Consider the following 20573-nt stretch of genomic DNA (forward strand, 5'->3'; position numbering starts at 1 on the left):
CTTAGAGGCTTGTCTGCTCACCTGCTGGGGTGGGTGGGGGCTGGAGGCTGAGGCTTGGGCTTCGGAATTCAGAACCCAGGGAGAGGACTGGGGTTGGCTGCATGAACACAGCCTGAAGGGGGCTAGTGCACCACAGCTAGCCAGGAGGGAGACTGGGAAAAAGTCTGGAATTGCCTAAGAGGCAAAAGACCATTGTTTTGGGGTGCGTGAAGAGAGGGGATTCAGAGTACCACCTAAACAAGCTCCAGAGATGGGCGTGAGCCATGGCTACCAGCACAGAACCCAGAGACAGGCATGAAATGCTAAGGCTGCTACTGCAGCCACCAAGAAGACTGTGTGCAAGCACAGGTTACTATCCACATCTCCCCTCCTGGAAGCCTGTAGAGCCCGCCACTGCCAGGGTCCCGTGATCCAGGGAAAACTTCCCCGGGAGAACACACGGCGCGCCTCAGGCTGTTGCGATGTCATGTGGGCCTCCGCCGCTGCAGGTTTGCCCTGCATGCCGTACCCCTCCCTCCCCCTGGCCTGAGTGAGCCAGAGTCCCCAAATCAGCAGCTACTTTAACCCTGTCCTGTCGGGGCGGGGAACAGATGCCTCAGGCGACCTACATGTAAAGGTGAGGCCAAATCCAAAGCTGAACCCCAGGAGCTGTGCGAACAAAGAAGAGAAAGGGATATCTCTCCATGCAGCCACAGGAGCAGCGGATTAAATCTCTACAATCAAATTAATGTACCCTGCATCTGTGGAATACCTGAATAGGCAACGAATCATCCCAAAATTGAGGCGGTGACTTTGGGAGCAACTATAGACTTGTGGTTTCTTTTCTGCACCTAATTTGTTTCTGGTTTTATGTTTATCTTAGTTTAGTATTTAGAGCTTATTATCATAGGTAGATTTGTTTATTGATTTGGTTGCTCTCTCCCTTTCTTTATATATATATACATACATATATATATATATATATATATATATTTCCCTTGTTCACCCTTTGTGAGTATGTATGCTTCTTTGTGTGATTTTTTTCTGTATAGCTTTGCTTTTAGCATTTGTCCTAGGGTTCTTTCTGTCGGATTTTTGGGGTATTTTTTTAGTATAGTTTTTAGCACTGTTATCATTGGTGGATTTGCTTTTCGGTTTGGTTGCTCTCTTCTTTCATTAATTACTTTTTATTTTTAATAATATATATTTTATTTTTTATTTTAATAACTATTTTTCTTTCTTTCTTTTTTTTCCTTCCTTTTCTTCAGAGCCATTTGGCTGACAGACTCTAGGTGCTCCAGCAGGTGTCAGGCCTAAGTCTCTGAGGTGGGAGAGCTGAGTTCAGGACATTGGACCACCAGGGACCTCCCAGAGCCACGTAATATCAAATGGCGAGAGCTCCTTCAGAGATCTCCATCTCAACGTGAAGACCCAGCTCCACTCAACGACCAGCAAGCTACAGTGCTGGACACCCTATGCCAAACAACTAGCAAGACAGGAACACAACCCCACCCATTAGCAGAGAGGCTGCCTAAAATCACAATAAGTTCACAGACACCCAAAAACACACCACCGGATATGGTCCTGCCCACCAGAAAGACAAGATCTAGTCTCATCCACCAGAACACAGGCACCAGTCCCCTCCACCAGGAAGCCTACACAACCCACTGAATCAACCTCACCCACGGGGTCAGACACCAAAAACAACGGGAATTGTGAACCTCTATCCTGTGAAAACGAGACCCCAAACACAGTAAGTTAAGCGAAATGAGAAGACAGAGAAATACATAGCAGACGAAGGAGCAAGCAAACCAAATAAATGAAGAGGAAATAGGCAGTCAACCTGAAAAAGAATTCAGAGTAAAGACAGTAAAGATGATCCGAAATCTTGGAAATAAAATATACAAGAAATGGGCTTCACTGGTGGCGCAGTGGTTGAGAGTCCGCCTGCCGATGCAGGGACCATGGGTTCATGCCCAGGTCTGGGAAGATCCCACATGCCACGGAGTGGCTAGGCTCAGCCATGGCCGCTGAGCCTGTGCGTCCGGAGCCTGGGCTCCACAATGGTAGAGACCACAACAGTGAGAGGCCCGCATACCGCAAAAATAATTTAAAAAAATACAAGAAACGTTTAACAAGGACCTAGAAGAACTAAAGAGCAAACAAACAGTGATGAACAACACAATAAATGAAATGAAAAACTCTCTAGAAGGAATCAATAGCAGAAAAACTGAGGCAGAAGAACGGATAAGTGACCTGGAAGATAAAATAGTGGAAATAACTACTGCAGAGCAGGATAAAGAAAAAAGAATGAAGAGAATTGAGGACAGGCTCAGAGACCTCTGGGAAAACATTAAATGCACCAGCATTTGAATTATAGTGGTCCCAAAAGAAGAAGAGAGAAAAAAAGGCACTGAGAAAATATTTGAAGAGATTATACTTGAAAACTTCCCTAATAATGGAAAGAAAATAGTCAATCAAGTCCACAAGCACAGAGGGTCCCATACAGGATAAATCCAAGGTGAAACACGTCAAGACACATATTAATCAAACTATCAAAAATTAAATAAAAAGAAAAAATATTAAAAGCAGCAAGGGAAAAGCAACAAATAACATACAAGGGAATCCCCATATGGTTAACATCTGATCTTTCTGCAGAAACTCTACAAGCCAGAAGGGAGTGGCAGGACATATTTAAAATGATGAAAGGGAAAAACCTACAACCAAGATTACTCTACCCAGCAAGGATCTCATTTAGATTCAACAGGAAATTAAAACCTTTACAGACAAGCAAAAGTTAAGAGAATTCAGCACCACCAAACCAGCTTTACAACAAATGCTAAAGGAACTTCTCTATGCAGGAAACACAAGAGAAGGAAAACACCTACAATAACAAACCCAAAACAATTAAGAAAATGGTAATAGGAACACACATATCAATAACTACCTTAAAGGTAAATGGATTAAATGCTCCAACAAAAGACACAGACTGGCTGAATGGATACAAAAACAAGACCTGTACATATGCTGTCTACAAGAGACCCACTTCAGACCTAGGGACACATACAGACTGAAAGTGAGGGGATGGAAAAACATATTCCATGCAAATGGAAATCAAAAGAAAGCTGGAGTAGCAATTCTCATATCACACGAAATACACTTTAAAATAAATACTATTACAAGAAAAAAAGGACACTACATAATGATCAAGGGATCAATCCAAGAAGAAGACATAACAATTGTAAATATTTATGCACCCAACATAGGAGCACCTCAATACATAAGGCAAATGTTAACAGCCATAAAAGGGGAAATCGACAGTAACACAATCATAGTAGGGAATCTTAACACCCCACTTTCACCAATGGACAGATCATCCAAAATGAAAATAAAAAAGGAAACACAAGCTTTAAATGATACATTAAACAAGATGGATTTAATTGATATTTATAGGATATTCCATCCAAAAACAACAGAATACACTTTCTTCTCAAGTGTTCATGGAACATTCTCCAGGACAGATCATATCTTGGGTCACAAATGAAGCCTTGGTAAATTTAAGAAAACTGAAATCTTACCAAGTATCTTTTCTGACCGCAATGCTATGAGACTAGATATCCATTACAGGAAAAAACCTGTGAAACATACAAACACATGGAGGCTAAAAAACACACTACTAAATAACCAAGAGATCACTGAAGATATCAAAGAGGAAATCAAAAAATACCTAGAAACAAATGACAATGAAAACAAGATGACCCCAAACCTATGGGATGCAGCAAAAGCAGTTCTAAGAGGGAAGTTTATAGCAATACAATCCTATCTCAAGAAAGAAGAAACATCTCAAATAAACAACCTAACCTTACACCTAAAGCAATTAGAGAAAGAAGAACAAAAAAACCCCAAGGTTAGCAGAAAGAAAGAAATCATAAAAATCAGATCAGAAATAAATAAAAAAGAAATGAAGGAAACAGTAGCTGAGATCAGTAAAATGAAAAGCTGGTTCTTTGAGAAGATAAACAAAATTGATAAATCACGAGCCATACTCATAAAGAAAAATGGGAGAAGGCTCAAATCAATAGAATGAGCAATGAAGAATGATAAGTAACAACGGACACTGCAAAAATACAAAGGGTCATGAGAGATTACTACAAGCAACTGTATGCCAATAAAATGGACAACCTGGAAGAAATGGACAAATTCTTAGATTAGAAAAGCATGACCTCCCGAGTCTGAACCAGGAAGAAATAGAAAATATAAACAGACCAATCACAAGCACTGAAATTGAAACTGTGATTAAAAATCTTCCAACAAACAAAAGCCCAGGACCAGATGGCTTCACAGGCGAATTCTATCAAACATTTAGAGAAGAGCTAACACCTATCCTTCTCAAACTCTTCCAAAATATACCAGAGTGAGGAACTCTCCCAAACTTATTCTACAAGGCCACTATCTCCCTGACACCAAAACCAGACAAAGACGTCACAAAAAAGATAACTATAGACCAATATCACTGATGAACATAGATGCAAAAATCGCCAACAAAATACTAGCAAACAGAATCCAACAGCACATTAAAAGATTCATACACCATGATCAAGTGAGGTTTAGCCCAGGAATGCAAGGATTCTTCAATATATGCAAATCAATCAATGTGATAAACCATATTAACAAATTGAAGGAGAAAAATCATATGATCATGTCAGTAGATGCAGAAAGAGCGTTCAAAAAAATTCAACAGCCATTTATGATAAAAACTCTCCAGAAAGTAGGCATAGAGGGAACCTATCTCAACATAAAAAAGGCCATATATGACAAACCCACAGCCAAAATCGTTCTCAAAGTTGAAAAACTGAAACCATTTCCACTAAGATCAGGAACAAGACAAGGTTGCCCATTCTCACCACTATTATTCAACATAGTTTTGGAAGTTTTAGTCACAGCAATCAGAGAAGAAAAAGAAATAAAAGGAATACAAATTGGAAAAGAAGTAAAACTGCCACTGTTTGCAGATGACATGATACTATACATAGAGAATCCTAAAGATGCTACCAGAAAACTGGTAAACGTAAATCAGTGAATTTGGTGAAGTAGCAGGATATAAAATTAATGCACAGAAATCTCTTGTATTCCTAAACAGTAATGATGAAAAATCTGAAAGAGAAATTAAGAAAACACTCCCATTTACCTTTGCAACAAAAATAATAAAATACTTAGGAATAAACCTACTTAAGGAGACAAAAGACCTGCATGCAGAAACGTATAAGACACTGAAGAAAGAAATTAAAGATGATACAAACAGATGGAGAGATATACCATGTTCTTAATTGGGAAGAATCAACATTTTGAAAATGACTCTACAACCCAAAGCAATCTACAGATTAAATGCAATCCCTATCAAACTACCACTGTTATTTTTCACAGAACTAGAACAAAAAATTTCACAATTTGTATGGAAACCAAAAAGAGCCCAAATAGCTAAAGCAATCTTGAGAAAGAAAAACGGAGCTGGAGGAATTAGGCTCCCTGACTTCAGACTATACTACAAAGCTACAGTCATCAAGACAGTATGATACTGGCACAAAAACAGAAATATAGATCAATGGAAGGATAGAAAGCCCAGAGGTAAACCCACGCATCTATGGTCACCTTATCTTTGATAAAGGAGGAAAGTGTATACAATGGAGAAAAGACAGCCTCTTCAGTAAGTGGTGCTGGGAAAACTGGACAGCTACATGTAAAAGAATGAAATTGGAACACTCTCTAACACTATACACAAAAATAAACTCAAAATGGATTAAAGATCTAAATGTAAGGCCAGACACTATAAAAATCTTAAAGGAAAACATAGCAGAACACTCCAGGACATAAATCCCAGCAAGATCTTTTTCTGACCCATCGCCTAGAAAAATGGAAATAAAAACAAAAATAAACAAATGGGACCTAATGAAACTTAAACGCTTTTGCACAGCAAAGGAAACCATAAACAAGACCAAAAGACAACCCTCTTAATGGGAGAATATATTTGCAAATGAAGCAATTGACAAAGGATTAATCTCCAAAATATACAGACAGATCATGCAGGTCAATGTCAAAAAAACAAACAACCCAATCCAAAAATGGGCAGAACACCTAAATAGACATTTCTCCAAAGAAGATATACAGATTATCAACAAACACATGAAAGGATGCTCAACATCACTAATCATTAGAGAAATGCAAATGCAAATACAGTGAAGTATCACCTCACACCAGTCAGAATGGCCATCATCAAAATATCTACAAACAATAAATGCTGGAGAGGGTGTGGAGAAAAGGGAACCCTCTTGCACTGCTGGTGGGAATGTAAATTGATACAGCCACTATGGAGAACAATATGGAGGTTCCTTAAAAAACTAAAAATAGAACTACCATACGACCCAGCAATTCCACTACTGGGCATATACCCTGAGAAAACCATAATTCAAAAAGAGTCGTGGACCACAATGTTCATTGCAGCTCTATTTACAATAGCCAGGACATGGAAGCAACCTAAGTGTCCATCGACAGATGAATAGATAAAGAAGATGTGGCAATATGTATACAATAGAGTATTACCCAGCTATAAAAAGAAATGAAATTGATTTATTTGTAGTGAGGTGGATGGACCTAGAGACTATCATACAGAGTGAAGTAAGTCAGAAAGAGAAAAATAAATACTGTATGCTAATACATATATATGGAATCTAAAAAAAAATGGTTCTGAAGAATCTAGGGGCAGGACAAGAATAAGAGGCAGATGTAGAGAATGGACTTGAGGACACGGGGAGAGGGAATGGTAAGCTGGGAAGTTCTGAGTGAGTGGCATGGACATATATACACTACCAAATGTAAAATAGATAGCTAGTTGGAAGCAGCTGCATAGCACATGGAGATCAGCTTGGTGTTTTGTGTCCACCTAGAGGGGTGGGATAGGGAGGCTGGGAGGGAGATGCAAGAGGGAGGAGATATGTGGGTATATGTTTATGTAAAGCTGATTCACTTTGTTATAAAGCAGAAACTAACACACCATTGTAAAGCAATTATACTCCAATAAAGATGTTAAAAAAATATGTACAGCTGCATGTAAAGGATGTTTTAAAACATCTATCATGCCATTCTGTGTGTGTATGTGTACAGATATGGAATTAAACACATAAGAATATATAAAAAATAAGTCACATGCACCCCAATGTTCATTTCAGCACTATTTACAATAGCCAGGTCATGGAAGCAACCTAAATGCCCATCAACCGACAAATGGTTAAAGAAGATGTGGTACATATATAAAATGGAATATTACTCAGTCATAAAAAGGAACAAAACTGGATCATTTGTACTGATGTGGATGGACCTAGAGACTGTCATACAGAGTAAAGTAAGTCAAAAAGAGAAAAACAAATATCGTATATTAATGCTTTTATGTGGAATCTATTAAAATGGTACAGATGCACCAGATTGCAAGGTAGAAATAGAGACAGAGATGTAGAGAACAAACATATGGATACCAAGTGGAGAAAGCAAGGGTGGTGGGGTGGTGGTGGGATGAATTCGAAGATTGGGATTGACATATATACACTAATATGTATAAAATAGATAACTAGTAAGAATCTGCTGTATAAAAAATAAATAAGTGAAATAAAATTAAAAAAATAAGAAGGATGATTGTCCATGACATACATCATAATGGACTACTGTGAAGTATCTTGAAAGAGGAAATATAGTGATCTTGGGCCCTTGTCCTAATTAAGAACAGCAATGAGACTCATGACTCACTATGAGTAAGGCAAGAATTTCTGAGTTCTTCACCCATCCACCTATCTGTCCTTAGTGACCAAAAATTTTTTAGCTAGCTAGCTGTAAGGAATGCTGTCTATAATGACACTACCTTGTCCACACAGGAATTGAAACTGCTACTTGGTCCTCACCAATACCATGTGCTAAATATCTATTAATAAACTCGTGAAAACAAAAGTCAACCTGGACACCAGGACTGACTTGATTATTCCCATAAATCTAAGAAAATAAGTGACAGATTAAATAACCCAGACCCTGTCATAAACTACGTCTCAGGACAGAAATGATCAAGGGAAGAAGTATGTGTGATTGTGTTACAAGCTGAACTACTGAATATTTCATGGGCAATATTTTTACTTAGAAGAATGACTGATGAGACAAACTGTAGTTATTCAACTTGGGTATCTGGCAGGCATTTTATTTAAAATCAACAAAGTAAGCCTATCAATTCAAAGATAAAACAACTGATGTTAGTTGTTAGCAATGATAAAATTGAGTTTTCAATTGAATATTAGAATTTTAAACTCATCTATCACTGTGCATTTGACAGCTTATCAATACTCAATAATTTTTATGATGAAATTGATGATATTAACAAATGCCATTTTTTGGTGTTGTAAAATAAAACATGTAAATATTTGGAAAGATCTACATATACAGTGAACCAATATTTTCCGACTGAGCAATGCACGAAGATACAAAATTGTGTATGAGCAAAACATATATTCACAGCACACAAGAGACTTACAGATTTTAATATTACTGAATATTCAAAATTTCACTGATATGGTTTTGGACTCCACTTCTCTAGTTGTGGTGTATTTCAAAGAATATCCACAATTATCTGAAAAATCTATGGAAATTCTCTTTTTCCAACCACCTATATGTGAGAAGTCAGCTTTTACTCATATACTTCAACCTAAACAACATATGGCAACAGGTTGAATGCAGAAGCAGATATGAGAATCCAGCTGTTTTCCATTAAGCAAGATGGAAAATTGTTATTTTCACTATAATTTGTTTCTTATATTAATATCTAATAGTTTTCTTACTTTTTAAATGAAGTAATAAATACTTTAAATTTTTTGGTTTTAATTTCTAATACATCATACATTGAATGACACAATCCAACTAAGTAAAAGCTTTTGGGGTCTTCAATGTTAAAGAGTATAAAGACATCCTGAGACCAAAATGTTTAAGAACCATTGTTCCAGGCACTTATTAGTGCCACAGCAACTCATATAGAGAAACTCACCTCATTTTCTTTAGGATTTGGAATGTATGGCTGCAATGGTTCTATTTGGACTTCAGCCTGAATCGAATGAAATACTTCATCATTATCTGATGATTCATCTTCCTTTTCCTTGAAACAAAAAGGAAAATAAATATTTTAAACTGTAAATAATAACCTGTAAATAATACGAGCAATTCCCATCATCTTAATGTTCAATTAAAAAATAATTTTCAAATATTCAAATTGATTTAAGCCTCTAGTTTCTAATAGTTTTTGGTCCTGGATCCCTTTCAGAATCTGAGTAATGCTACAGATTCTTTGTAGAAAACTGCATACAGACAGACACATATCTCTGCAAGTATTTTCAGGGGGATCACTGGCCACCTGCAACTCACCTATTAAACCCAGGTTAAAAATCTCTGGTCTAAAGCTTAACTCATAGCCGCAAACTGTCATATTTAATAAGCGGTTATAGCTACAAAGTTTGGTCCTTCTGTGCAGTGGAAGATCTGCAACACAGCAGTGCAAATATTTCTTCTTGATTGAGTCCTAGTAGTTTAGGAAAGTTTCTGTTTTCCCATTTAAGCCAACTGATATTTCTTCAACTCAAACAGAATAATGGGAATGTGTTTTCTTTCCTTCTAGTGAGTTGAAGCACTCACATATGTCTTTAAACTCTAATAAATTTTCAGGTATTTCAAAAGACCTATGACTTTGACTAGAACATCAATAATTTTCTTTTTCTTTATGCTTTCTTTAAGAGTTACACATAAAGGCAGGAATGCCTATACAAGATCCTAGGGTCATGGGATTAGTAACTATTATTTAGTGACTTTTTCTTCCATTTTAGAATGGCTTCTCACATAAATATTTAAAACACTGAATGCCAATAAGTATGGGTCATGCTACTAGTCTTGCAGAAATGCATAAAAGTCTTTTTAAAAAATGCAAAGCCCATTAGATCCAATTGTTACTAAGGCTCATTGGGAATAGTCATTAGCATTTTAGATGCCTTAATGTCAGGCAAATAGTAGCATTCTAGACTCATGCCACCCTTTCTCTATTTGGTTTCTTTTGCTTCTTATCTTCCTGTTTTTTGGGGGACTAGACATTCATTTCCCCTTTTGGGTCTTTCTTTTCTTGTTGCTTTTACCTTTTCTCATGTTAAACATATCAGGGAAATAGTATTTGTTCAATTAACTCAATGGACAAAAACCAAAAGTCTCCCTTATTCAGACATTCAGACAAGGTTCATTTGTAATAACTACATTAATTATTATTAGGTAAATGGATGTTGATACCAGGGTTTAATTTAGGATCTTCACAATGATTCCTTTTATGTAAATGGATGCTATGAAGTATTAGGAAACAACTGCTCTCCTGGTCTTTTTGACCTCTATAATTTGCTTACAAAGCCCACAAACCCTTCAGGATCAGATTAGATTTGCCAGATTGTATCCATGAACTCCAGCCCAATTATATCCATTTATATTAGAGAATTTTGAAAGAATGAAGTTTTGTTGACTAAACCAAAATAAGATAAAGAGATTAACATATTGTACCCCACACTTCAAAAGAGTGCAGAGATGAATTTGTAACTTGTGTCATGTTCTATGCAGGTACTTCATCAATTATGTAAAATGAGTGAAAAATAAGTGAGACAAGTCATACTTATGGTAACCATGTACAAAATGTTTTAGAAAATGCTTTTCCTTCTCAGTTTGACCTTTAACATCCTGATGTACAAAAGCTAGTGCAATTCTCTTAAATAATACGTTCAGCATTCTATGGGAAGGAAGAGCAAAATAAACTTAGAAGTTGGAGGAACAAAATCAAATTTGTTTTTGTGTTTAGTTTTAATGAGTTATATTTGAAATTTTGACCTATGAAAGTAATTTTTTTTTTTTTTTTGCTGTATGCGGGATGCACAGGCTCAGCGGCCATGGCACACAGGCCAAGCCGCTCCGCGGCATGTGGGATCTTCCCGGACCAGGGCACGAACCCGTGTCCCCTGCATTGACAGGTGGACCCACAACCACTGCGCCACCAGGGAAGCCCTGAAAGTAATTTTTAAAGATCCAGTATAGTAACTTTAAATGTGCATATGACATCCCTTTATTGGCTAAGGGAATAATAGGTAGAAATTTAACTAATAATTAAAGCTATATCTCTACAGAGATATTAAGCAATTACCTGGGTCATTCAAGCAAATTTTTCTTTCTCAAATTTAGTCACAATTATCTGGAAATTTCAGGATAATTTATTTGAAGCACAAGTTATTTAGATAATCTTCTCTGGGACACAAGGAATATTTATTTCATTTGGTTTTTACAGAGAGAACACTTGAGTATGAACTAGCATATTTTCTCTGCATATTTGACTTAGGAAAAATATCAGAAACTCTTACATTTGCAACTTGTCTCAATTCTTCCTCATGCTGATTAAAGATATCCTCCCATCTGCGTTGGCGCCTTTGCCTATGGGCTTCTAAATCTGATAGCTCAAACTCTTCAGGTCTGCGTGACAACTTTGCCCGGAACCTCTTTGGTGATAGTCTTTTTGCCAATGCCTGCCTTAGACTAGAAACTTTTGATTTTTTCTTCCGTGCTTGTTCTGGTTGAGAGTAAAACACGTCTGATGACAGGTTTTCCATCAGTGTTTGCAGTAGACCAAGCGGCTTTGAATTATGTGAGTTTGGTGCTCGAAGTAAGTCTCTTGATAGTCCCTCTATCAGTGCTTGAACAGAGCCAACTGCCTGCGTGGGCTCTAGTGCCCAGGCCTGTGCTTGAGGTGACCTTTCATTTTGCCCCTCTACTGGAATGAGCACCTGAGTATCCAAATGTAGTGGCAACAGCACGTGGTGGTTCTGTGACAGTAGGGGCAGGAATACCTGGGCATGTACTCGTAATGACTCAGGTTCCTCTGCCTCTGTCTCTGCCTGTGTAGGCTCAGCAGCCTGTTCCTGTACCTCTGGCTGCTCGGGTGCCCTGTTCTGCTCCAGCTGCTGTTCAGGTACCTGGTTCTGTCTCTGCTGTTGTTCAGGGACCTGGCCCTGCCTTTGCTGTTGTTCAGGTACCTGATCTTGCCCTTGAACTTCCTCTGGTACCTGGTCCAGATCCTGCAGCTCTCCTGAGGCCTGGGGCTGGGCCTGAGCCTGCTGCTCTTTGGGTACCTGGGCCTGTACCTTTAGAGGCCTAGGGGCCTTAACCTGAGCCTGTAGTGGCATAAGCATCCAGGCTGTCCTCCGTAGTCGTGGAGGTGCCTTCATTTGCATCTGTAGGGGCCTAGATGCCTTAGCCTTAACCTGAGCCTGTAGTGGCATGAACACCCGAGCTGCCCCCTGTAGTCGCTGAGGTGCCTGGGCTTGCCCCTGTAGAGGCCTAGGTGCACTGTCATGAGCCTGTAGTGGCATGAACACCCTGGCTGCTCCCTGGAGATGCTGAAGGGCCTGAACCTGTGGCTCTTCTCGATCAGGTAACCACCTTGGCTGAGACGGTTCTCCATGCAGGACTCTAAGTGGTCTGCATCTACTGCTCGTAGGCAATCTCAGAAGCTCATGAGTACAAGAAGGTCCCCTAGAAATAAACATACAAATGAATGCTGTACAATTAGAGTTGTCAGTAGAGTGAAGTCATTCAGGGGAAATGCTTTTATTTTAAAAGATGAACATTTTCTGCAATAAAGGTATCTTCAGTAAATCTTTCTTGAATCATTCCTGTAATGTCTGAAAGTCTTTGCATTACTAATATATTCAGTACAAACGGTCTAATAATATACTTGATCATTCTATTACCAGAAATTAAGGACTCTTTGGGTAGTAATAAAAACTTTTCCTCAACATTTCCACTCAAATATCTCTTGCAAATACAGATCTGTTTTTATTTTATCAGAAAGGATTAAGTTTTCTGAGTCACATACAACAGTATGGAATCAACTGTCTTACATGAATTGCTAACATCAAATTATATATGTAATATGTCTAACGCACCTGAATCTTCTCATGGTATACTGCTCCTTAATAGCTTCTTCTCTTTCAAAGATCAGAGGTATTCCTTTTTATGAAAGAGGAAAAAAATGCATAACAGTCAACAGAGATTAAGATAATCCACCTTAGTCAATGTGCACCTTTACTGCTCAGGAAGCTGAGTGAATTTATAAGGACAAGAGGACTGTAACCCTTCACATAACGCCTAGTTGGTAATGTAGACAATATCCTTGTTCCTAGGCCTACTTCTGCAGCACGGTGCATCTATTCCATAGAGACTAATTTCTCTCAGCATAGGAAAAATATTTAGCAATCTGATTGCTGCAATTCTAAAGAGGAAAAATTGAGAAAGGTAAAAAGGGAAAGGGCCAAGAGAAACTAGATGGTTGGTGAGCATGGCTTACAGGTGTGTACTCTGGATTTAAGGACTTTATGGCTTGGGCTCACATCTATCTTTTGTCCTTTCAATGAGAAGGTAAAAATCTAAATTCTGGGTTTTACACTTGACACACTGAAAATGTTTGGCATCTTTCCTGTCAGCTGTGCAGTACTGAAATATAGAAGCTTAAAAATAAAAGACTTTTCTTTTGAATTTCCTATATTAAAGACTTCGGGAATGCGGCCCCCACTTTTCATGCATCACCTCAGGGACTTCTATAGCCTCATGAAGAAGCTCAGGGTAAAGGCACAGCTGCCAAAGCAGGAGTAAGAGATACTTGACACCAGGAGGGAGATCCCAAAGAGGCCGCAGCTGCAGAAGGTGGGAGTCCTGGTCACTGTTGGCCTTCCCTGAGGGCTTTGACTGGGTTCCTCAGGCTGTGCACTGGCTGAGCATCACCCGCCTCATGGACCCATCCTGCCTCACGTCACCAAACCAGTCACCCTATTGCCAAAATGAGCTAAAGTCTGAAAATTGCTCAGCAGGACCAGGCATAGCACGAGCCTCCTATCTTGTGGTTTCACTTGCCAAGGACCACTATCTAAATAATTCCGTGTGGCTGACAGGGTCTTGGTGCTCCAGTCAGGTGTCAGGCCTGAGGCTCTGAGTGGGAGAGCTGAGTTCAGGACATTGGACAACTGGAGACCTCACAGCCCCACATAATATCAATCAGTGAAAGCTCTCCCAGAGATCTCCATCTCAATGCTAAGACCCAGCTCCACCCAACAGCCAGCAAGCTCCAGTGCTGGACGCCCCTTGCCAAACAACTAGCAAGACAGGAACACAACACCAGCCATTAGCAGAGAAGCTGCCTAAAATCATAATAAGTTCACAGCCATCCCAAAACACACCACCAGACGTGGCCCTGCCCACCTGAAAGACAATATCCAGCCTCATCCACCAGAACACAGGCACCAGTCCCCTCCACCAGGATTCCTACACAACGCACTGAACCAACCACACCCACTGGGGGCAGACACCAAAAACAACGGGAACTATGAACCTCTAGCCTGTGAAAACGAGACCCCAAACACAGTAAGCTGGGCAAAATGAGAAGACAGAGAAATACACAGCGGATGAAGGAGCAAGGTAAAAACCCACCAGACCAAACAAATGAAGAGGAAATAGGCAGTCTACCTGAAAAAGAATTCAGAAAAATGATAGTAAAGATGATACAAAATCTTGGAAATAAAATATAGAAGAGAGGACGAGGGGAAGATGGCGGAAGAGTAAGATGCGGAGATCACCTTCTTCCCCACAGATACACCAGAAATACATCTACACGTGGAACAACTCCTACAGAACACCTACTGAACGCTGGCAGAAGACCTCAGACCTCCCAAAAGGCAAGAAATTCCCCACGTACCTGGGTAGGGCAAAAGAAAAAAGAATAAACAGACACAAAAGGACAGGGAATGGGACCTGCACCAGTGGGAGGGAGCCGTGAGGGAGGAAAGGTTTCCACACACTATGAAGCACCTTTGCGGGTGGAGACTGCGGGTGGCAGAGGGGGAAGTTTCGGAGCAGCGGAGGAGGGCGCAGCAACAGGGGTGCGGAGGGCAATGGGAGAGATTCCCGCACAGAGGATCGGTGCCGACCGGCACTCACCAGCCCGAGAGGCTTGTCTGTTCACCCGCCGGGGCGGGCGGGGCTGGGGGCTGAGGCTTGGGCTTCGGTCAGAGCACAGGGAGAGGACTGGGGCTGGCGGCGTGAACACAGACTGCAGGGTGCTAGTACACCACGGCTAGCCGGGAGGGAGTCTGGGGAAAAGCTGAACCTGCAGAAGAGGCAAGAGACTTTTTCTTCCCTCTTTGTTTCTGTTGCGCGAGGAGAGGGGATTAAGAGTGCTGCTTAAAGGAGCTCCAGAGATGGGCGCGAAGCGCGGCTAAAAGCGCGGACCACAGAGACGTGCATGAGACGCGAAGGCTGCTGCTGCCGCGACCAAGAAGCCTGTGTGCGAGCACAGGTCACTATCCACACTCCCCTTCCGGGGAGCCTGTGCAGCCCGCCACTGCCAGGGTGCCAGGATCTAGGGACAACTTCCCCGGGAGAACGCACGGCACGCCTCAGGCTGCTGCAACGTCACGCAGGCCCGCCCCGCACTCCGTGCCACTCCCTCCCCCCCGCGGCCTGAGTGAGCCAGAGTCCCTGAAGCAGCTGCTCCTTTAACCCCGTCCTGTCTGAGGGAAGAACAGACGCCCTCCGGAGGCCTACATGCAGAGGCGGGGCGAAATCCAAAGCTGAACCCCGGGAGCTGTGCGAGCAAAGAAGAGAAAGGGAAATCTCTCCCAGCAGCCTCAGAAGCAGCGGATTAAAGCTCCACAATCAACTTGATGTACCCTGCATCTGTGGAATACATGAATACACAACGAATCATCCCAAATTGAGGAGGTGGACTTTGGGAGCAAGATTTATGATTTTTTCCCCTTTTCCTCTTTATGTGAGTGTGTATGTGTATGCTTCTGTGTGAGATTTTGTCTGTATAGCTTTGCTTCCACCATTTGTCCTAGGGTTCTATCTGTCCGTTTTTAAAATTATTATTAATTTTAATAACTTTATTTTATTTTACTTTATCTTCTCTTTCTTTCTTTCTTTCCTTCCTTCCTTCCTTCCTTCCTATCCTTCTTTAGACAACGAATCACCCAAATTGAGGAGGTGCACTTTGAGAGCAAGATTTAGGATTTTTTCCCCTTTTCCTCTTTTTGTGAGTGTGTATGTGTATGCTTCTGTGTGAGATTTTGTCTGTATAGCTTTGCTTCCACCATTTGTCCTAGGGTTCTACCATCTATTTTTATTTTTTTCTTAATAATTAATTTCTATTTTAATAACTTTATTATATTTTATCTTACTTTATTTTAATTTATCTTCTTTCTTTCTTTCTTTTCCTTCCTTCCCTCCTTCCTTCCTTCCTCCCTCCCTCCTTTCATTCTTTCTTTCCTTCTTTCTTTCTTTCTACTCCTACTAATTGCTTCTTTCTACATTTTCTCCCTTTTATTCTGAGCCAGGTAGATGAAAGGCTCTTGGTGCTGCAGCCAGGAGTCACTTCTGTGCCTCTGTGGTGGGAGAGCCAACTTCAGGACACTGGTCCACAAGAGACCTCCTAGCTCCACATAATATCAAATGGCGAAAATGTCCCAGAGATCTCCAACTCAACACCAGCACCCAGCTTCACTCAACGAGCAGCAAGCTACAGTGCTGGACACCCTATGCCAAATAACTAGCAAGACAGGAACACAACCCCACCCTTTAGCAGAGAGGCTGCCTAAAATCATAATAAGTCCACAGAAACCCCAAAACACACCAACAGACGTGGATCTGCCAACCAGAAAGACAAGATCCAGCCTCATCCACCAGAACACAGGCACTAGTCCCCTCCACCAGGAAGCCTACACAACCCACTGAACCAACCTTAGCCACTGGGGACAGACACCAAAAACAACGGGAAATACGAACTTGCAGCCTGCAAAAAGGAGACCCCAAACACAGTAAGATAAGCAAAATGAGAAGACAGAAAATATGCAGCAGATGAAGGAGCAAGATAAAACCCCACTAGACCTAACAAATGAAGAGGAAATAGGCAGTCTACCTGAAAAAGAATTCAGAATAATGATAGTAAAGATGATCCCAAATCTTGGAAATAGAATAGACAAAATGCAAGAAACATTTAACAAGGACCTAGAAGAACTAAAGATGAAACAAGAAATGATGAACAACACAATAAATGAAATTAAAAATACTCTAGAAGGGAAGAATAGCAGAATAACTGAGGCAGAAGAACGGATAAGTGACCTGGAAGATAAAATAGTGGAAATAACTACTGCAGAGCAGAATAAAGAAAAAAGAATGAAAAGAACTGAGGACAGTCTCAGAGACTTCTGGGACAATATTAAACACACCAACATTCTTATTATAGGAGTTCCAGAAGAAGAAGAGAAAAAGAAAGGGACTGAGAAAATATTTAGTTGAAAATTTGCCTAATATGGGAAAGAAAATAGTTAATCAAGTCCAGGAAGCACAGAGAGTCCCATACAGGATAAACCCAAGGAGAAACACGCCACGACACATATTAATCAAACTGTAAAAAATTAAATACAAGGAAAACTTATTAAAAGCAGCAAGGGAAAAACAACAAATAACACACAAGGGAATCCCCATAAGGTTAACAGCTGAACTTTCAGCAGAAACTCTGCAAGCCAGAAGGGACTGGCAGGACATATTTAAAGTGATGAAGGAGAAAAAACTGCAACCAAGATTACTCTACCCAGCAAGGATCTCATTCAGATTTGATGGAGAAATTAAAAACTTTACAGAGAAGCAAAAGCTGAGAGAGTTCAGCACCACAAAACCAGCTTTACAACACATGCTAAAGAAACTTCTCTAAGCAAGAAACACAAAAGAGGGAAAAGACCTACAATACCAAGCCCAAAGCAATTAAGAAAATGGGAATAGGAACATACATATCGATAATAACCTTAAATGTAAGTGGACTAAATGCTCCCACCAAAAGACACAGATTGGCTGAATGGATACAAAAACAAGACCCATATATATGCTGTCTACAAGAGACCCACTTCAGACCTAGAGACACATACAGACTGAAAGTAAGGGGATGGGAAAAGATATTCCATGCAAATGGAAACCAAAAGAAAGCTGGAGTAGCAATTCTCATATCAGAAAAAATAGATTTTAAAATAAAGACTATTAGAAGAGACAAAGAAGGACACTATATAATGATCAAGGGATCGATCCAAGAAGAAGGTATAACAATTGTAAATATTTATGCACCCAACATAGGAGCACCTCAATATATAAGGCAAATACTAACAGCCATAAAAGGGGAAATCGACAGTAACACATTCATAGTAGGGGACTTTAACATGCCACTTTCACCAATGGACAGATCATCCAAAATGAAAATAAATAAGGAAACACAAGCTTTAAATGATACATTAAACATAATGGACTTAATTGATAATTATAGGACATTCCATCCAAAAAGAGCAGAATGCATATTTTTCTCAACTGCTCATGGAACATTCTCCAGGATAGATCATATCTTGGGTCACAAATCAAGCCTTGGTAAATTTAAGAAAATTGAAAATATATCAAGTATCATTTCTGTCCATGACGCTATAAGACTAGATATCAATTACAGGAAAAGATCTGTAAAAAATACAAACACATGGAGGCTAAACAATACACTACTTCATAACAAAGTGATCACTGAAAAAATCAAAGAGGAAATCAATAAATACCTAGAAACAAATGACGATGGAGATATGAGGACCCAAAACCTATGGGATGCAGCATAAGCAGTTCTAAGAGGGAAGTTTATAGCAATACAATCCTTCCTTAAGAAACAGGAAACATCTCGAATAAACAACCTAAACTTGCACCTAAAGCAATTAGAGAAAGAAAGACAAAAAAACCCCAAAGTTAGCAGAAGGAAAGAAATCATAAAAATCAGATCAGAAAAAAATGAAAAAGGAATGAAGGAAATGATAGCAAAGATCAATAAAACTAAAAGCTGGTTCTTTGAGAAGATAAACGAAATTGATAAACCATTAGCCAGACTCATCAAGAAAAAAAGGGAGAAGACTCAAATCAATAGAATTAGAAATGAAAAAGGAGAAGAAACAACTGACCCTGCAGAAATACAAAAGATCATGAGAGATTAGTACAAGCAACTCTATGCCAATAAAATGGACACCTGGAAGAAATGGACAAATTCTTAGAAATGCACAACCTGCCAAGACAGAATCAGGAAAAAATAGAAAATATGAACAGACCAATCACAAGCACTGAAATTGAAACTGTGATTAAAAATCTTCCAACAAACAACAGCTCAGGACCAGATGGCTTAAGGCGAATTCTATCAAACATTTAGAGAAGAGCTAACACCTATCTTTCTCAAGCTCACCCAAAATATATCAGAGGGAGGAACACTCTCAAACTCTTTCAACGAGGCCACCATGACCTTGATACCAAAACCAGACAAGGAAGTCACAAAGAAAGAAAACTACAGGCCAATATCACTGATGAACATAGATGCAAAAATCCTCAACAAAATACTAGCAAACAGAATCCAACAGCACATTACAAGGATCATACGCCATGATCCAGTGGGGTTTATTGCAGGAATGCAAAGATTCCTCAATATACGCAAATCAATTAGTGTGATATACAATATTAACAAATTGAAAGAGAAAAACCGTATGATCATCTCAATAGATGCAGAGAAAGCTTTCGACAAAATTCAACACCCGTTTATGATAAAAACCCTCCAGAAAGTAGGCATAGAGGAAACTATCCTCAACATAATGAAGGCCATATATTACAAACCTACAGCCAACATCGTCCTCAATGGTGAAAAACTGAAGGCATTTCCACTAAGATCAGGAAAAAGACAAGGTTGCCCACTCTCAGTACTCTTATTCAACATAGTTTTGGAAGTTTTGTCACAGCAATCAGAGAAGAAAAGGAAATAAAAGTAATCCAAATTGGAAAAGAAGAACTAAAGCTGTCACTGTTTGCAGATTACATGATACTATACATAGAGAATCCTAAAGATACTACCAGAAAACTACTAGAGCTAATCAATGAATTTGGTAAAGTAGCAGGATACAAAATTAATGCACAAAATCTCTGGCATTCCTATACACTAATGAAGAAATATCTGAAAGTGAAATCAAGAAAACACTCCCATTTAGCATTGCAACAAAAAAGAATAAAATATCTAGGAATAAACCTACCTAAGGAGACAAAAGACCTGTATGCAGAAAATTATAAGACACTGATGAAAGAAATTAAAGATGATACAAATAGATAGAGAGATATACCATGCTCTTGGATTGGAAGAATCAACATTGTAAAAATGAATCTACTACCTAAAGCAATCTACAGATTCAATGCAATCCCCATCAAACTACCACTGGCATTTTTCACAGAACTAGAACAAAAAATTTCACAATTTGTATGGAAACACAAAAGACCCCGAAGAGCCAAAGCAATCTTGAGAACGAAAAACGGAGCTGGATTGGTGCTTTGTGACCACCTGGAGGGGTGGAATAAGGAGGGTGGGGCGGAGGGAGATGCAAGAGGGAAGAGATATGGGACATATG

The 20573-nt window shown here is 39.6% G+C and overlaps 1 protein-coding gene across 1 annotated transcript in view; it reads right to left on the bottom strand.

The window, feature by feature from the left end:
• The window catches only part of NRK (Nik related kinase), a 167712-nt gene that overhangs the window by 36651 nt on the left and 110488 nt on the right, over nucleotides 1-20573 (bottom strand). The window contains 3 exon segments of the mRNA XM_019949429.3: nucleotides 9050-9157; nucleotides 11436-12603; nucleotides 13017-13080. Of these exon segments, the coding sequence (XP_019804988.2) occupies nucleotides 9050-9157; nucleotides 11436-12603; nucleotides 13017-13080 (1340 nt within the window).

This window comes from Tursiops truncatus, chromosome X (assembly GCF_011762595.2).
Source record: "Tursiops truncatus isolate mTurTru1 chromosome X, mTurTru1.mat.Y, whole genome shotgun sequence".
Lineage (NCBI taxonomy): Eukaryota > Metazoa > Chordata > Mammalia > Artiodactyla > Delphinidae > Tursiops > Tursiops truncatus.